The 20,737-nt window shown below is 37.2% G+C and overlaps 1 protein-coding gene across 1 annotated transcript; it reads right to left on the reverse strand.

Moving 5' to 3' along the window:
• Positions 1-3,759: 3,759 nt before the first annotated feature.
• LOC132645763 (elongation factor G-2, mitochondrial) lies at positions 3,760-19,757 on the reverse strand. The gene is made up of 20 exons (XM_060362947.1): positions 19,205-19,757; positions 17,481-17,702; positions 16,706-16,827; positions 16,473-16,623; positions 15,743-15,814; positions 14,752-14,847; positions 14,568-14,656; positions 14,413-14,479; positions 13,356-13,394; positions 13,076-13,136; positions 12,868-12,977; positions 12,698-12,772; positions 12,527-12,595; positions 12,322-12,443; positions 9,011-9,136; positions 8,660-8,780; positions 8,388-8,488; positions 8,221-8,281; positions 4,601-4,654; positions 3,760-4,124 (listed from the first exon to the last, which is right to left on the reverse strand). Exons 1-20 carry the CDS (start codon positions 19,628-19,630, stop codon positions 4,023-4,025), a joined length of 2,286 nt encoding a protein of 761 aa, XP_060218930.1. The 5' UTR covers positions 19,631-19,757; the 3' UTR covers positions 3,760-4,022.
• Positions 19,758-20,737: the final 980 nt, after the last annotated feature.

Here is a 20,737-nt window from a genome sequence, read left to right on the forward strand (position 1 = left end):
AGTTGAGTTTATGTTGAACACTACTTATTATTTGTACTCTATATATTGATGTGCCAGTGCATGTAAATCAATGAATAAAACCAAGCTATTATATTCTTCAAAGCGCAGTCTAATATGGTATCAGACGCCGCTTCTGATTCTTCCGCTACTTTATCCTCCCGTCTAATGTTGCCTCTCAAACAACCCCTGTCATGTCTTCTTCCTCTTCCTCTAATCCTTTAAACCATGCTCACCACTTTATCTCCATTAAGCTCACTTCCGAAATTATTTATTTTGGAAGACACAATTGTTGCCTTTCCTACGAGGTCAAAATCTTCATGGCTTTATTGATGGATCCGAGCTATGTCCTCCGGCTACTATATCTGTTGAAGGTTCAACTGAAACGCAACCTAATCCTGAATTTGCTACTTGGATTCAACAGGATCAAATTGTCATGAGTCTGCTCATATCCTCTCTCTCAGAAGAAACCATACCCATAGTTCTCGGCTTAAATAGCTCTAAGGAAATTTGGGATGCCTCTGAGGCTGCTCTCTCTTCTCCTTCCAACACTAGGGTTCTTAACCTTCATATGCAGTTGCAAAATCTCAAACAAGATGACCTCACCGTCTCTCAATTTCTCTAAAAAGCAAAACTATTATCGGACGAGTTAGCAGCCGCCGGAAGAACATTGAATGCCTCCAATTTTAATATCTATGTGTTTAAAGGATTGCGCCCTGATTTCAAGGATATTGTTACTGCTTTATCAGCAAGACCCGAGCCGGTTTCATACTCGGAGTTCCACAGCTTGTTGCTGAATCATGAGTTCATCCATGGCTCTTCCATATCTTCTCTTTCCATTGTTCCAGGTGACACCTCTAATGCACCATCGGCTAATGTTGCTCAGCGTGTCTTCTCCGCTGATAAACAGAATTCTGGACAAAGCAATAATACCTCTCACCGTGGTCGCGGCAGATCGTATAGGGGACGAGGGGGACGAGGTAGTCGTAATCAATACCCACGCAACAATTATGGACCCAACTATCCTTCTCAGCCTTGGAATGCAAATAACGATGGACGTGCGAGATGCCAAATTTGTAATGGTACTAATCATCTCGCCGCTACTTGCTTTCAGCGCTATAATCACACCATCAACCCATCTGCACATCTCACTCATCAGGCACCAATTCCATTGACTCAGAATTGGTGCCCCGACACAGGTGCCACCCATCATGTTGCACCGGATCTCTCAAGCTTCACTCATGCTGAGGAATACAAAGGCCCGGATCAATTACACGTTGGTAATGGACAAGGTTTGCCAATTCAACACACTGCTAGGGCCTCTTTCTCGACTCCCTATCATCGTAAATTTTTTCTCAATAACATTATTCATGTCCCCTCTATAACTAAACCACTTCTTTCTGTTCAAAAGTTTGCTACTGATAATAATGCTTTCTTTGAATTTCACCCTCGTCATTTTCTTGTCAAGGATCGGGATTCCAAGATTCCACTTCTTTCAGGTCGAAGTAGCCATGGCCTCTACTCCATGTATCAAACCGCAATCTTCAAGCTCTCCTTCAGCCTTCTCTGCTGTCAAAGTTTCCGCATCTTGTTGGCATCTTCGATTGGGTCACCCGCATCAGAAAGTTCTCAGTCAAGTGATGTTCTACACACAAGCTTTCTAGTTCGAGCTTTAGATTAAATAATTTATGTATTGCTTGCCAACTTGGCAAGTCCCATAAGTTGTCTCTACCACTTCGCATTTCTTTCTTGCAACTTATTTTTGCGGATGTTTGGGGCCCTTCTCCTTTTTTTATCTTCTCAAGGCCATCGTTTTCTTCTAGTTTTTGTTGATGATTTTTCTGGTTATACATGGTGTTATCCACTTTTCCAAAAATCTGATGTCTTATCAACTTTTTCTCAATTCCAAGTTTTTGTTGAACGACAATTCAACACAAAAGTTAAGTCACTTCAAACCGATTGGGGTGGTGAATTTCGCCCTTTGTCGACCCTCTGTGCGAAACTAGGCATAGCTCATAGACTTTCTTGTCCTCACACTCATGAGCAACAAGGAAAGGTGGAACGCAAACATCAGCATATCGTTGAAACTGGTTTAAGTCTTATGGCACATAGTTCTACTCCCTCGAAATATTGGCACTTTGCCTTTGATACTGCTGTCTACTTAATTAATCGTCTTCTCACTCCAACTAACAATGGCAAATCACCGTTTGAGGTTGTCTTTAACACTGTGCCAGATTACAACTTCCTCAAAGTTTTTGGGTGTCTTTGTTTTCCGTATTTACGTCCCTACAACCGCCCTAAGATTAATTTTCGAAGCCAATCGTGTGTTTTCTTAGGTTATAGTCCAATGCACCATGGTTACAAATGTCTTGATACATGTTCTGGCAGGCTCTACATTGCCAGGCATGTTCGATTCGATGAATCCCGATTTCCGTTTGCAACCACGTCCATTCTTGGACCTCCACCTCCAATCCATATGTCACCTTGGGCATCCTCCCCTATTACTCTACCACACTTATCTTCCTACCAATCCCACGCCATTTTACCTCCTTCGAATCCCGGCAGTTTCCAAACAACTATAGACTCCGAGTCGTCGCCTCCTCACCATCCTCCTTTGTCGAGTCCAACCTCTCGCCCCATTAATCCTCCACATACTTCTCCCATGACCTGCTCCATTCCCCCTACTCCAGTCCATATGGACCCTCCCCCACAGCCTTCCATTTTGGTTCAACACCGCTAGTCCAGCCGTTCCATTAATTCTAATAATCCAGCCGAACGAACCCATCCAATGCAGCTACGTCCAGCTTCAAAACGACTCATTAATGATTCTTAAAGGATGTGTAAAATAAAAAAGCCACATAACTTGAGACGAAGGGAGTAATACTTTCTCCGATTCTCGATAAGTCATGTTTTAACTAAACTAATTTCCAAATAGGTGACGTTTTAGCCAAACAATTTTGTCCCAGAGTGGTGGTGTTTTAGGAAATCAAGAAGGCATTCATTATTTTATTTTTCTAAATATACGCTGGCACCAATAAATGATCCATACATTATCCTAAACACTAAGCAGAGATAAAAGGATATTTCAGTCACTTACAAATGTTATTAAATGATTTTCTTCATAGGGTGTACCAAAACAGCCAGAGAAAGTCCTACTTACTGCATTTTTATGTCCGAAACTCCCATTAACCATCCTCCCAAATTTCTCTGCTAAAAATAGGAAACTCAAAATTATGTCAACCTTTTATGCTACACTTAAAGGGCGTAACCAACAGAAGGTTCTCACCCTATCCCCGACATTGTTCTCCGACGATGTCCCCTGGGCAAAAGGAGCCACCATTCTCTTTCTTTCTTCTTCCGATCAGGACAAGTACGTCAAACTTGAGTAGTAACTTCTATTAAGATGTGGTGGCTCTCACATCAAACTCTTTATTGCTAAATCCGCGTCAATTTTACATGCGCTGTGACTAAAATTCCTCCTAGTTTGATTCCCAACCTTCAACTACAACTCACTTCGCCTCTGACTAGTGTCTGACAATCATTTGCTTCAACCCAAAGTGTCTAAGCAGACTCTGCTTCACCAGGAGAACAATTGAGAGGGGTTGGGGTAGGGCGCGGGGGGAGGGGGGGTCCGGATGGATAAAAACCCCATTTAGCACAACCTCCTCTTTCTACACCCTTGGCAGCTATTCATAACATAGATTGAGAATCCATAAAAATAGGTATTGATACCTTTAAGGGTATTCCTTTGAGAAAATGGAGGAATCCGTGTAAATTTACGTTTCACTATGTTGTATAAACCTCTCAAACTGCACTGTTTAATCCTTTCAAGGGGATACACAACTTGTATGTATATAAGCAATTATTTGTATACATCATGGAATGTTACTATTTTATTCAGCATATCAAAATTGACTGACCAGTTCTGGTCCTAATGATATCACAACATTGCCCACCCAAGCAGACAAAATTTATAAAAATAATTGGACAGGATGCAAGTGCAGGAGCTTCAAAACACCATCTTTTCAACTTTCTTTGCTGGCCTTGTATGTGTTAACCAGTTGCGTTTGCACATCACCTGAAACTGGTGCATGCTCTCTGTATTCCATTGTAAATTCACCTTTCCCCTGCATGAAACAAAAAAATGATCAATATGTCACTGGATTTCACTAAGCAAAGAGAGCACGGAGGTTGGTATCACAAATTTCTCACTATGCATTTTACGAATGATTAGGAAAAAAGGAAAAGAAAACGAAGTTAGAGGAGAGGAATAAATTTGTTTTTGATTTAATAGAAAGAAAAGGAAAGAATGTTTGTCACTTCACATTATTAATGACACATTTTTCTACTAATAAGCCTTGTGTCTTTGAGAATTATAAAAGCTTCATCAGAACGTGTTCACTTTTTTTAGGTTTCCACCCACTTGAATAAATTTTTTTTAATATTGTTCATGACGTTATTCATCACTTTTCTCTCCTTCTGCCTTCCTTTCACTCCCTACAATAAATCCAAAGGCTAAAAAAATTGAAATCACCTCCATCCTTTTCTCTCCCTTTCTTCGATAAAAGAGCTTTGTTGAGGAAATGGAAATGAAATTACTGACCTGTGTCATTGATCTTAGAGATGTTGAGTACCCAAACATCATGTTGAGAGGGACCTGAGAAACAAATAGTATTACCTCAGCTCTCAGAAGACAGAAATGAGTTACTCATGTCATAATACTTTCAGAATAAATGCATACTATTCCAAGGCAGAAAAAAATCAGGAAAATGATGTTTTCCTTGGTCCCTTACAAGCCATGTAAATTAGCAATTATTGGGTCTCAGTCTCAAAACAGCAAAATCATATGCAAGTAACATGCTCTTGAAGTTTCACTAATCTACATGAAAACAATTTCTCATACCTATTGCATCTTCCTTACAAGAAACTAATCAGTTTCAGAGACTGTTTCGTTAAGGTATTAATTATTAGATAAAAAGGGCAGCCCAGTGCACTAAGCTCCCGCTATGTGCGGGGTCAGGGGAAGGGCCGGACCACAAGGGTCTATTGTACGCAGCCTTACCTTGCATTTCTGGAAGAGGCTGTTTCCACGGCTCGAACCCGTGACCTCCTGGTCACATAGCAGCAACTTTACCAGTTACGCCAAGGCTCCCCTTCGTATTAATTATTAGATAGATACACAAAAAATATGCATGATAAATCTTTCTTACGCGACTGTCACACATACTTGAAAGCTATATAATAAATATCGTTGGAATGTCAAAAGTCTTTTATGTCACCAGGGGTTTAAACCTGAATTTTAGCTGATAGCCAACTTGTTTCCGGGGTGGCACTTGGGTAAAAGAATATTGCTTTCAGCATCAAATTGTGTATTTACATTTTGCCCCAGGGCTTTTGTTCAACATCCAAGACACTACAAGTCAGGATGCATCGTAGGCCCACGTAACAAATTTGCAACCTAGTTATTGCACCAAGTCTGGTATTTAAGTTGACAAGGGTGGACGGACACCCTTTATCCATCGAGTTCCAATGCTAAAATAAATGATTTTTCCACCATAATTTCTTTTTAAAAAGTATGTTCCATTGTTCAAGGAAGCTGACCATGACAATGTATCATGTGAATAGAAAGTCTAGCCATACTTGGTTGAAGTTGCTTGAAGTTAAAAAAAGGTATTGGAAGTTTTTCTTTTTAGTAAGATAAGGTTTATGAGAAAAGGACCAAAATCATCCATAATGTTTGGGTTTGGATCAAAATCATGCATATTCTTTCACATGGTGCACTAATAGTACATTATGTTTGCATAAGTGGTGCACTTTTAGTCACAATCCCAAATAAATTTAACGGAAAAGAACAAAAATGCCCCTGAACTTTTAGAAAAGGTATAAAAATACCCTTTATTCATCTATTTTGCTAAAACTACCCCTCAATTCAACTTTTTGGCTCATTTATTCCCCTTGACTAACGGACAACACTAATTTTTTTTTTTTTAAAATAAAAATAAATTGCACATGACATTTTATTACTGAAAAATTGATTTATTCTTTTAAAAAGAAATCTGAAAAATCTTTATTTGTAGAATAAGGAAAAATAATTTTTCAACATCCATTTCTTTAAAAAAAACAAATGTAGTAAGCTTTTTATATATACATATATATAAAAAAAAAAAAACAGAATTGGATTTTCATTAAAACATGTGGAATTTTTTTAAGTTTGGAAAAAAAAAAATTAACGCGTGGAAACCCCATTTTTTTTTTAGAAAATTCAATTTTTAAATCTGAAAAACTGATTGTTTTTTTAAGTAAAATGTGCAAAACTAATACTCCATAATTTTCTTCTAGATTTAAAAAAAGATATTTTTCTGGTTTTTTTTTTAAACACAGTTTTTCCATAAAAAATTTAATTTTTTCAGATTTTTATAAAAATCCAATTTTTCACATTTTGAAAAGAAAAAAAATTAGTGTTGTCCGTTAGTCAAGGTTTTACTCGTTAAAAAAAAGTTTTCCAAATTTAAAAAAATTCCAAGGTTTCAGATTTCTTTTTAAAAGAATAAATCAATTTTTCAGTAATAAAATGTCATGTGCAATTTAATTTTTTTAAAAAAAAAAAAAATTAGTGTTGTCCGTTAGTCAAGGGGAATAAATGAGCCAAAAAGTTGAATTGAGGGGTAGTTTTAGCAAAATAGATGAATAAAGGGTATTTTTATACCTTTTCTAAAAGTTCAGGGGCATTTTTGTTCTTTTCCGTTAAATTTATTTGGGATTGTGACTAAAAGTGCACCACTTATGCAAACATAATGTACTATTAGTGCACCATGTGAAAGAATATGTATGATTTTGATCCAAACTCAAACATTATGGATGATTTTGGTCCTTTTCTCTAAGGTTTATCATTAAGTTACCATGATGGTACTAAAAGGATGCAAAAGACCTGCAGGGGATGGCCATGCAGTATGTCACACATCTTTCTTCCAAGTAAATCTACAATATCCATATAATTGCTAAGACTATCCACCATACAACATTTACTCCAGAAATATAAATTTGGGATTCTGGAGATATGATTCTTCTATTTTCAAAACATATCTTGTTTCTCTCTAGCCAAAGGGTCCAGAATACACATAGGTATGGTTCTCCAGATCTGTTATTGGAAGTTGAACTTGTGTTTGGACATGAATTGCACTTGGAAGTTGAATAATGGACAAAATTGTATAACAAACATTGATTTGGAAATATTAAAATTTTTACGTCCAAACGCCTACTTAAGACTTCAAAGAGAATAACAGGGAATTGAGAGTGTATATAATTCCTAGACCCTAGTGTAGTTTAGTATTTCTTTTGTTTCTTCATTCAGTAAGGAGAAACCAACCATAAAAAGCATAATTTTTCTGCAACTTATAACTCATGCACAATCCCCCTAACGCTGAATCTGTATTGTTCCCATATCCAAAACATTTGTATCAAAGAAAATAGCGGTCAACATTGTGGAGTTCCATAAATTGCAAGAGCATTCATGGAGGTAAAGCAGAGAGCAAGCTAGGCATAAGAAAGTGTGTAAATTTTGTATACCGTCAGTGTAAACAACTTTCTACACCATCAGGTCATTCCAAAGGATATCTACAAGCCTCAAATGTAAGCTTTGGATCTTGAAAATAAGACATTTTACCTTTTACAACAAGTAAAGATGACCTGATGGTGTATAATTATTTACACTGACGGTGCGTATTACTTAAAGTCTAAGAAAAAACAGAGGCATGTCAGCTGAAGTTTCTCGACTGTAGCACCATCGAACTGGCAGAAAGGTCGAAATCTTTTAAAGAAAAAGCAACTAGAATGAAATCAGATATGGCAGTAGGGAAAAAGAAAGAAGTCAATCATAATGATAAAGTTAAACGATGATGACCAAGTGCCACACACGCCTTGTGACACGTGTGCCCAGAAAGTCAGAAACTACTACAAGAAGCCCCAACACAAGCAAGAAGAACATGCATTACTACCAATTTTAATAGCCACTTCTGTACCTAAAAAAAGCATGAACAATTGATTTCTGTAGCTGTATTCGCCTATTCGGAAGTGGTTTTTCTATAAGGGCATGAAGTCATTCAAAAAGAATAAAGAAAGAGAGGATGGAGAACATTATATAAGCAGCAATATATATACTGACAGCAACAGGCACCAGAAATCAATTCTAAATACAGATGAAAGAGCAAAGAATGATAGACATACATTGGCGGTAATTACAGAGTCATCTCCTTCCTGGTCATTGCCGATTATGACACCTTTCCTCCTGTGATATTAAGAGAACAAGAAGAAGAAGTGGTTAAAAAGCATAAATCACATTCTCGAATCTCAATAACATACACTCTTAGAAAGAACTCAAAAAGATTACTTACTTATTGATATCCCCAGTAACAGTGCCCTGAAATTCTGTTGGCACTTTTATATCCACCAGCATCACAGGTTCTAAAATGATAGGCTTTGCCGCATCATAACACTGTTTTGCAATGAAATTAATGATAAACATGAGCAAACATAAAATCACTGCAAGCATAGGCAACTTAGATAAAGCACACCAAGCTGAGAAAAGAGAGAAAGGATGGGAAGTTGGAGGTACAAACAAACATAACAGAAAATTGTCTATCGATCAGTAGGATGAATGTGTTACCTTTCTAAAGGCATAAATAGAAGCTAATTTGAACGCAAGCTCACTTGAATCAACATTGTGTGCGGCACCATCCGTCAAAACAACACGGATATTTTCAACTGGATGACCAATTAGAGAACCCCTGGTGCACAGGAAGATCCGCATTTTTTGTCAATCAACAACACCTAAAGGGAACTAGTACAGCATGTCATGACCAATTCTCCACTGATGCGTCGAATAAGCTTTGATAGTTCACAAGCAATTATATAATAACAGTACGGGCTAGATTCTTGACTTGAGGAAAAAGCAGCAGATGTATCTAAGAATCTCCAGGCAAGTCATAATTTGAAACTAGGGGGGAAAAAAACTTACGAATTGGCAGCCTCTCTGAAACCCTTTTCAATTGCAGGGACATAGTTTGATGGTATAGCTTGTCCTACAAGCATGTTGTCAAATTCAAACTTACTGCCTGACCCTGGTTCAAGAGGTTCAATATACCTGTGGGAAACAGCACATTGCGGAAAGATGAATATTAATAATGCCACAAAAATGAAGAATGAAAATATAATTGGCTAACTCCCGCTCCCAACCCAACATAGTTTAGGTACAAGATTTAGAGTATTCTGTCAGGGAGGCTGCAATTGGCTCACGTCAAAATATTAGAACAAAATGAGGCGAGGCATAATTGCAACCATAAAGAAAATGGATCTTGGGTGCAACAGTGGCTGACAATTTGTCTCCTCAAGGGTGGGACATTCCTTTATAAGACACTTGTTGGGAAATGGAGAGAGTGGCTGAGCTGCTACAAGTAAGTGAGTTTAAAGGAAGTACCCCATATCCTGACACAATAAGGTGGAAACATGATATTGATGGCAGGTTCTCAGTGTATGGCTGTACAAAAAGGAAGTGATGGAGCAGCCAGGCTGTAAGTATAGGCCCTTGGAAACAGGTTTAGGAAAGTATGGCTCCAAGCGAAGTAAAATGTTTTACATGGCTGGCGGTCAGAAGAGCTTGCCTTAACCAGGAAATTCTACGACGGAGAGGATTCCAGATAGCATCCAGATGCTTCCTTTGTAATGAGGCAGAGGAAATGAACAGCCACTTGCTGCAAAGTAACTACACAGATTTGGGACAATAGCATCCACTTAGCCTCACAGAAACTAAGTGGAAAATGCCAGAGCATACAGCAGATTTCCTTAGCTGCTGGATCAGGAGAGGAGGAAGCAAGAGTCAAAAGAAGTGGTGGAGAATAATTCCACCCTGTATATGGTGGACAGTGTGGAGAGCGAGAAACATTAGATGTTTTTAAAGATAGTTTTACTTCCATCCAGAAAATCAAATGAAACTAAGTGGACATTGCCAGAGCATACAGCAGATTTCCTTAGCTGCTGGATCAGGAGAGGAGGAAGCAAGAGTCAAAAGAAGTGGTGGAGAATAATTCCACCCTGTATATGGTGGACAGTGTGGAGGCGAGAAACATTAGATGTTTTAAAGATAGTTTTACTTCCATCCAGAAAATCAAATGGAACTGTATTATAGCCTTTTATTTTTGGTGTAAAGAGGAATGTGTAGAGGAAGCTGACCAGTTCATTGATCTTTTACGATCCTTGTAATCAGTTTTTGCTTGTATGGTTTTGGTCCACAATTTTTAAGGTCTCCAGCATGTCCTTAACGCAACAATTTTACCAGTTTAAAAAAAAATGAATCTTGGGCCTAACTCAACTCTAGAACCTAGCTCCTGAGATGGGTATTGCCCAAGATCATATAAGAGACAACAATTCATTCTCTGGACCAATGTGGAAGATTCTAAAACCCACTCATACTCAGGGATGGACATATGGAGCATGGACTATGCACATGGGAACCCAACATTGGGTAAAGAACAGAGATGGTTTCCACGTGAAGAACATGGAGCTTGGCCTTACTCAACTCCAAAAACTAGCTTATGAGCTGCGGATCAAGACCATCTGAGACAATGGTCAATTCCCTCAACCGGTATAAGACGCCCAGAATTGGATATCTGGTGATTGGATAATATACATTGATGCCCAACATTGTGTAAACAAAGAATAGGGATAAGCTTGGCTTCCCTGCTGTTTTGTCACAACCCAAACAAAACTAATTAACTCTATGATCTAGCACTAAAGAGTAAATATGATACCAAACATTTTATGGAAACTCTCAGGCATCTAATTAGTAAGAATTTGGATTTGGATATCATATTACTAGCATTAGCTCTCTCTATTCTACTTGCCCATCATTTAATACAACAACAAACATACCCAGTGAAATCCTACAAAGTGGGGTCTGGGGAGGGTAGAGTGTATGCAGACCTTACCCCTACCTTGGGAGGTAGAGAGGTTGTTTCCGGTAGACCCTCAACATAAGGACAAGCAATTCAAAGCAGTATGAAAAAAAGAAATAACGGAAACGAATATACTATGGCAACATACTACAAAAAGCATGATTGAGTAGTAACAACCACAAAAGAGGAGCAGTAACAACCACAAGGTAATACGATAATCAAAGAACAAGAAACAACAAATAGTAGCAAAAATCGAAGGGCAAGAAACAACAAGAGTAATACTACGACTACTAGTATGGAAGGATAAGCGGGACAACGCTAACTACAGTCAAACCTCTCTATAACAACATCGTTGGGTCCGAAATTATTTTGGTTGCTATAGAGAATTGTTGCTATACACCTATAAAAGCATTGACATTTAAATAATATTTCATTGTTACAGGCAAAAAAGACGCATAAAATCTAATTTTCATTTTTAATTACCAAATTCTAAGCTTAATGACACTTAGTATAACGAAGAAAAATCGTTTAATGATAAAATATATACATATATATATATATATATTCGTATGATATTTTTTTGTCATAAATAGTGTATTAAAGGATAAATATTTGATCAAAATATCTAAACTTATTATTGGTAATCATAAATATTCTATTTTTATAAAGAAGGTTAATTATTATATTACCAAAAAAACAAGATAGCTGTTATATGGGGGTAATTTTACAAAGAGTACTGTTATAAAGTTGGTTACTGTTGTTATAGGTGAAATGCTATTATAGAGAAGTAACATATAACATAAAAAATCAGTTCCGGAAAAACTTGGCTAATATAGAGAGGTGTTATATGTGGGTGCCATTATAGAGAGGTCTGATTGTACCTACTAACCTTGTGTCCTCCATAACCTCCTATCTAAGGTCATGTCCTCGGTAAGCTGGAAGCGCGCCATGTCCTGTCTAATCACCACTCCCCAATACTTCTTCGACCTACCCCTACTCCACCTCTACTGAAACTGTCCATAGCTAACCTCTCACCCCTACTCATTGGGCCATCCGTGCATCTCCCCTTCATATGCTCGAACCATCTTACCCCCGCTTCCCGCATCTTGTCCTCCCCTGAGGTCACTCCCACTTTCTCTCGGATATCATCATTTCTAATCCTATCTCTCCCAGTATGCCCATACATCCATTGTAGCATCCTGATTTCTACAACTTTCATATTTTGAACGTGAGAGTTCTTGACTGGCCAACACTCCGCCCCACACTTCCCATCATTTAATAATGGTAATTATTTTATAGGCACTTTTTAAGTTTTAAGTTGCACGCGATAAGCAAATATAGCAAAAGGTAATAGCCGAAATGATATACACCTACTTACCCAATTACTCTACCATATTGACCTTGCCCACCACTTTGCTTCTTGTGTAGATAATCAAAATCTGCTCGCTTAGTGATGGTTTCCCGGAAGTTTACACGAGGCTTTCCAACCTGCGCTTCAACCTTAACAAACAACGAGAGAGTAAGAAAAGAATCAAACAACGATGATACCCAAAGAGTGACTATCCTTGAAAATAAGGATGAACCTTATATTCTCTCCGGATGCGCTCAACATATATGTCTAGATGCAGCTCCCCCATGCCAGATATGATTGTCTGCTCAGGAAACCATTGAGATGTTCACGGATTCTCCCCATAAAGATCAATAATTCACATAATATTCAAAATATGGAGCCCCCTGGGGTAAATAAAACATACCTCACCACTCTCAGCATCTAAACCCACACGAAATGTAGGATCCTCTTTCTGAAAGCGATTCAATGCTTTTGAAAACTGCCAACCAAACAGAGACAATAATTATAAGAGGCTCAAAGAACAATAGCAAAGAGTGCAGACCTTGTAGATCCAACAGAACAACAGGTACTCACTTGTCCACCAGAGTCTTTAGAAACCGGTGAAACAGCTAATGACATCACTGGTTCAGGGACATTCATAGAAGTCATGGTGTATTTGACAGATCCGTCAGTAAAAGTATCCCCTGCAAATGGATCAGAACTAAGCATCAAAATACATCACAATGAAAAGATCTCTGCTTTTTCTCATTAAGTCAACTTAGGTTAGAGAATAGGATGTTACCTGAAGCACAATCTACACCAAACACAGCGACTATCTGCCCAGCATGAGCCTCTTGGATATCCTATTATTAGAGTTGATATACGTTCCACAGAGATAAGAAAGATGGGCAATCTAGAAATACTGATAATGCAGGGAAAAGATTCCTTTTTTCCCTTCTAAAATCTCTCAAAAATTCCTCCAAGATTCATTCAATTAAAGAGTAACACAATATCATACTGTCCAACATAGTCAGATTTGTATCTAATCAAAAAGTCAGAAGGGCAAGGTGTGGGTGACAAACCTCCATCTCATTTGAATGCATTCTCACCAAACGAGGAATCTACAAAAAAAAAAAAAGTTGAACCTGGGGTCATAAAAGCAGAATAACAAATAGACTAATTTTGCCAATAGTATGCAATAACGACGAGCAGATTCCACAAAAATAGATCACACATCCACGATTGAGTAGGTGACTCAAAAAAAGACCTACATAGGTTAGCAAACGATGTTGGTATCTACATCATAAGGTAGAGAACAGTTCTTTTCAAATAAGTTTCCCCTTGCAAAAGTTCTTTAACAAATCTTAACTTCTAACTTCCCTTTGAACTCTCAGCCATTCAAGCAGCCCCAAAACCAAAGGATCTCATATTCTCAGGGTATATAGATACTTAACAATAAAAAATTTGGGGTATGTAGATCCACAAGTATTTTTGCAAGTTCACATCTTTTTTAACCTAATACCTTTGCTAAGGCCATATCTTAACCCAATTGTGGCTTGCTACCTGGATTGATAGCAGTTCACTAATATTTTGCACAAATTAACTTTCAGTAAAAACCAATGGAACGAATTCGTGAACAAGCATAGCGAAAATACGATTCTCTTTGTCAAAAAGCGGAAATAACATTCATAGAATAGACTATAACAAGAAAACATTTTTAAATTCAATAAGAATAGACATGTTCAGAAAAGAGTACACATCACATGAACTGACAACAAAACCAAGAAAAAGCCGGGTGTTTCATAAACCTGTGAATTTAGTAAACATGAATGCAACCATGAAAACATCCTAATTTTTTATACAATAACAATTCCACCTCAATCCAAACATCGGTTATTAATATCCAAAAATATTCATTCCAGCAGACACCAAAAATTCAAGTGGTGAAAATATGAACTATCAAAAATTCAAGCGGTGAAAATATGAAGTGTATTTGTGTTGATAGTTCATATTTTCACCAAAAATTCAATTGGTGAAAATCAAGTGGTCAAAGGCAATGCATTCAGATGCTAAACTGACATGAGATATGTTGGTTCAAATGAGCTGCTTCCATATCAGAAAGATGGGAGATGAAATCACCTTAATCTTCTTTCCTGTGTTCACGTTGATTATAAAATCGCCCTTCCGGATGACACCTTCATAGATTCTTTGATGAAAGATTATGTTAAAAATGTGTGGTCCTAGCTAAGTGCACATGCGGAGAAAACAGTTGCACAAGAAATAAGTTTATATACCTTAAATAGGTCAATTGACCAAAACGCCCTTCCTCTAATTTAAATGCCAAGGCAACCAAAGGGCCAGAAGGGTTTCCAGTTAATGTAACCTAGCAACAAATGAGCAAAATGAGACTTTAGACTCCACCTGTACATGCAGAAAAGAATAAGATAAGAACTCAACCAAAAAATATTATCAACTAACCTTCTCCTCGTCCTTTGTTTGATCCAGAGCATAGTTGCTAACTTCAACTGGACAAGGCAAATAACTGAGAACGCCATCAAGAAGTGTCTGAACTCCCTGTTTAGCACAAAATAACATAAAGCATAGATCAAAAACTGTAACCACTGAAGTATAATGGAATTATACATTTAACATCATTTGAAAAACAAGGACGGGATCAAGCATATTGTGCCAAATCAAGCATCAGCAAAGAAAATATAGTCAAGCAAAAAAAAAGGATAAGTTAGCACGTTAAGTATGAGAACAGAAAGCAAGCATGAACCTAGAAATACAGCAGTAGAATTAAAAAACCATGAGTAAGGAGATAAAATTTCACAACAAAACAAGTAGGCAGATACAAGTGTGTATTGAAAAGATTTAGTGAAAAACGAAAAGAATGGACACCAAGGACTGATTGCTTCACAGTTGTAATCATTAAGGATTCAATCCCGAGAAGAATATAAACATGGTCACAGCCAATTGTCAGAATACTTCTGCCTTCCATTTTTCTCAGCTCTAAAAGGATCACATTGCAATTGTGAGAAATTTGATCCAGGTTCAAATGATTAACCTTGATGAAAGATAACAAAGTTTTTCAAAAGCCCAATAGATATTAATATTCAATTTGGCAAGGTTGACCTAAACAAAAGGGCAATTGTGAGAAATTAGATCCAGGTTCAAATGATTAAACTTGATGAAAGATAACAAAATTTTCAAAAGCCCAATAGATATTAATATTCAATGGACGAGGTTGACCTAAACAAAAGGAAGTCGTCATTTCTCAGTTATTTCTAGAAGCAAAATTACACCACAGACCTCCTGGCATTCAGCGTGGAAAAGATAATAATAATTCAGGTAAAACTTATGCAACTCAAGTGTTTTACAGGTAAAACGAAAGCCCAACATATAGCCAATATAAATTTTAGAACAAAATTTTGAATTCCATATTAAGTTAACCAGTGAAGAAAAGCACCTTGTTCTTGAAAGCACTACCCATAAAAAAAGGAACAAACTTCCGTGCTATTGTCGCTCTCCTTATGGCTGCCTGATGAACACACAGAAAATTACAGAAACAGGGTAAGGAAAGAATGGATGTCCCAAGAGCTAGAGATTACCTAGATAAAGTCAGTAGTCAAAGATCCATAACAGCACATTACCTTACCAATACCAAGTACTGCAATATTTATTGTATTAACAGTAGACATTAATGTAGGTTAAGCACTTTGTCATAGTCCATGTTAAAAGATCAATAAGTTTAGCATATAGTTGTGCATTCACAACCAATTGACCTAGTTGTGGTAATTAATCTGTCCACCACTAAAGAATATCAACTCCAATCCTATGCTCACACAAATAACATGCACAGAAAAGAACATTATGCAAAAAAAGAGGAGCTGTCCTTTCAACTGATCACCGAATCTCCCTCATTGTGCTTGCTCAATTGAAAACCCACCAAGCATTCAATTGCTATAGTCCCACAATCTACAATGACTACGTTAAGCTTGCAAGTTTGGCTCACTAATTGAAATTGGGTATCTATATGCTACCCGCTACATCCCGATGGTATACAAGATATAAAAATCTACTACTTGAAACACTAGTGTCTTAAACAGAATGTAGACTTCTCAAAGTAACAATTGGAGAACACCCCACGGCAAGGTTATAATTTCCTTGTAAACAAGGTTGACTAATTGTGTACATACCTCAAGATCAGCAGGTGATATAGGCTCATCGTTCAGAAATGCTTCAGCAAGCTTATCATCAACCTCAGAGACTGCTTCAATTAGCTCTCGCCGCTTCTCAGAAGCAATTGCTTCCATATTAACAGGAATATCTTCTGTGACAATCTTCTCACTGCAAAAGCCAAAAATGAATACGAGCCAGGTAGAGCAATGTACTATCATACCTAACCAGCATCTTTAAGCTAGACACGGACCCACTGGACCCATGGAAATAGTAAGCTTTTGACTGCACGAGATCAATAAGACCCTTGAAGTCATCTTCTAACCCAATCGGAACTTGCACAGCAGCACTGTGGTGTCGAAGCTTTGCTCTTGCCTGTGTAGAAGGAAACAGAACGACTGTAACATATTGCACTCACAGTTTCAAAGTGCTAGACTGTTACTGAGAATTCACATAACAAAGTTCTATAGGAAAGCGGCAAAGCAAGAGATAATATCAATGATAACAATATGCTGAGCAGAATATAAGAAAAAGCATTTAAGAAAAGTCCCATAACAATAATAAGAGCTCCCTGCCAAAGAATCCAGGCAAAACACACAAGAAGTAAGTGAGGTAGCAGTGAATCAAGTAGCAGATGTTTCTAACAAAGACAATATTTCTGAACCCCAACCTAACTCTTCCGATTTTCTATATTGACAGACATAAAGGCTCCCAGTTAACTGCAGAACTATGAATGCTGATTCCTAGCACGAACACTGCCCAAACACACCAACTTCCTCATCTTCATTGATTTTTAGAGGTCTAATGATTTGACACTCAAATAAAATTATTCCTTTTTAGTTCCTTCACGTGTGATGACAATGGACTTGGCTGCTTGCAGTTTCTTGGCAGTACCAGGCAACAAGAGAAAGTGTCGCCTGGTAGCAAAGCAGCAAATTAAAGGGAAACATTATTTAACTTATTTAAAGGAAAAAGAATTTGAATTAAACTCTAGAAGTGTAATAGGCCTTCAATGATACATAACTGACCTGGTTAAGAACTTTCCATGGGTCAGCCCCCATCCGATCAAGTTTATTAATAAAGGCAAGTCTTGGGACTTCATATCTTCTCATTTGCCTATCAACAGTAATAGACTGACTTTGCACACCACCAACACTACAAAGGACAAGAATGGCACCATCAAGGACACGCAAGGCTCTTTCCACCTCAATTGTGAAATCAACGTGACCTGGCGTGTCAATAATGTTCACCTGCAACAAGCAGAAATAAAGAACTGGAACCACAATATTTTTTCTAATGACCAAACGACTGAGGATTATTACAATAGGCTTGCCTCAGAAAAGAGAAAACATCTGCAAGCAATATTATGATCATCTTTCCTAGTGAAAGACCTTGAAAAAAAAAAAGGAAACGAAAGCTATAACAATTTCATTCCAAATTCTTGTTGAGCAGAAAAACAAAAATTCGAATCTTTACAAAATAATAAAGGATCAATCAAAGGCTGGAAAATCAAACTTTCATATAACTGACATCTATTCCATGGCTGTTCCATGATCTATTAAAGCACAAATGCCAAACGAAATCTAATATGCTTCAGTATGTACTTTAGCAAGATTAACCCTTTAATTGAAATGTGGAGAAAGGTAAATGGATATCTGATTGTTGGGAATAATAGAAAAGAAATAGACATGACAAATCTTTCTCCAACAGAACCTTCAAATGCTATAAGCATATTCTTCACATTACTTTGTATTAACTACCAACAAAATAATGACAGGAAACAATTTTCTTCGCATCTTCTTTTTACTTTCTTATAATCTGCAGGAATAAGAGGTGTTTCGAAGGCAAAAAGGAGCAGTTGCAGTCCGTGAAATATAGTTGTATGTACAACGTGCACTATTGGAAAGATGGAAATGTTGTGACGAATTTAGATGACATGCTAGACAGCTTAGGTTTCTAATGTAATCTAGCCTGCATTTTCTTTGTACTTCCGCAGTATCATTTTGATACTGCTTTTTAATAAAACTTTACCTTATCAAAAAAATCTGCAGGCAATAACACCAACCAGCAAGAAGAGATTAAAAAATCCCATTGACCAATCAGATTTCTCTACATGACAGTAAGAATAACCCTAATGTATTGCCCCGGGGCTTTGGTCTAGTGGTACGACCGCAGCACTTAGTAAGGGCACGGCCCATGGCACAGGTTCGAACCTTGCCACATACAAAATGATGGTTTTTAAGTGGAGAAAGGTAGAGGGATTGGCCCATTATCCACAAAGTTTCGAACCGTGCACCACTGGCCCTCGGCGATTCAATTTCAATAAATCAACAATTTCCCAGTTCTAATTGATTTTGTTCAAAACCCAGCAACAAAATAAAATGAGATTATTAATCAACAATGCTCAATCCCAAACTAGTTAGTTCGCTCCATTCAAACAAGAAAATAAACAAATGTAAACAATAATTTTGCAAAAGAAAAACTGCTGAGAGTAAAATACTCCCTCCATCCCAATTTAATGTCTTACTTTCCTTTTTGGTCTATCCCAAAAAGACTGTATCTTTCTATATTTAGTAAGTTATCCAATTCCAAAATTCTACAAGGCAAGTTTAAGAACTACACAGTCTTTAATTTAAGAAAGTCTCCCTTTGTTTCTTAAACTCCGTGCTCAGTCAAACTAAGACACTTAAATTGAAATGGAGAGAGTAGTAACAAACATTTAATGGGTCAATAAAGAATATATTTTTCTTACCTGGTAGTCTTTCCAGGTGCAGTAAGTAGCAGCTGACTGAATAGTAATCCCTTTTTCTCTTTCCAAATCCATAGAATCCATCTTAGCACCAACTCCGTCTTTACCTCTAACTTCATGGATCTCATGGATCCGACCCGTATAAAACAGTACCCGCTCCGTCAATGTAGTCTTACCCGAATCAATATGAGCTGATATCCCAATATTCCTCACTTTCTCCAACGACTCTCTCCATACAGCCTCTTTCTCTTCTCTAACCCTAGCGGTTGCATTGTTGGCGGCGGCGTAGTGGCGGCAGAGATGGAAGTTTCCGGCGAGTAAGGCGGCGCGTGGGTGGTGAGGGTTTGATGGGGTTGAGGTTTTGGTGGTGGTGGAGGTGCAGAGGGTGTAGAATAAGCGCGCTGTAGAGGATCTAGCTGAACGAGCCATTTAGGGGGGTTTAGGGTTTTTGATTAAACCCCTCTCTGGGAATTTTGCTCTTCTCCTGGAGAAGAAAATGTTTGGAGGGTTTTTTTGGTAAAATGCTTTATGAGGAATGGAAACGGGTTGGTTTACTAAAACGGGTCAAATAGCTTACTAAAAGTGTTACTACCGGCCTAAATATACAAGGGAGGGCATCATAAGGTATTTAAAATTTCGGTACAGCAATTTTAATTTTTGGCTTGTAATATTATGTCATTATCATACCGAATTAGTTTGGTATGGTTGGTTATTTTTAAGTTTAGTTTCGATATTTTACTGTATGATAAATCGATAATTATAGTTTATTCGACTTTGATGTACATATACTCGTAATGTAGAGAACTATGACTTCAGCTATTAAATAAGCATCTCAATTATATCGTATTAACGTCTCACATTAAAAATATTCAAAAGAAAGTACGTACAATTCTCTTCATAAATTAATTACACAAAAAAGACATTTCAATCAACATAGAATAGTCAAAGTTCGAACGTCTAAACAATTAATTTTGTACTAATACAAATCATATATTTGTTAATATTATAATATTAATATATATGAATTGTATATATACTTATATACTCCGATATAGTATTCAGTATTTTCTTTATAAATATTAATACCGTAGCGAATACCAAAATTATTTAAAATGCATATCAAATAACGTACCAAAAATCATAATACTTGTGGCGCACTACATCTGAACTACTACTCCATTTATGATCAAAGTTCAAATTTGGGTTCGAATTATGGATAATAAATCATCTTTAAAAAGGAATACTTTATTTTTAAAATTTGAATTAATCAAACTGTAAACATAGTATGACCCTTGAGAACGTATATAACCCTATTCCGGCCTGATCCGGTATGGAATGAATTTATAATCATGATATCGCCAAAAGAAATATCATATCTCAAGTGGAAAAAAACTACTTTGTGAATTATTATATCTTTTTATACATCACTTTCGAGTCCTTGACACCCATATGTAAAATTTTACTTCTCATGAGAGTACTCCACAGAACTCACAATCCTAGCTATTTAGTGTGAAAAGATGAAAGCCTAAGCCCCTG

The sequence above is a fragment of the Lycium barbarum genome, chromosome 6, assembly GCF_019175385.1.
Source record: "Lycium barbarum isolate Lr01 chromosome 6, ASM1917538v2, whole genome shotgun sequence".
NCBI classification, from domain to species: Eukaryota; Viridiplantae; Streptophyta; class Magnoliopsida; order Solanales; family Solanaceae; genus Lycium; species Lycium barbarum.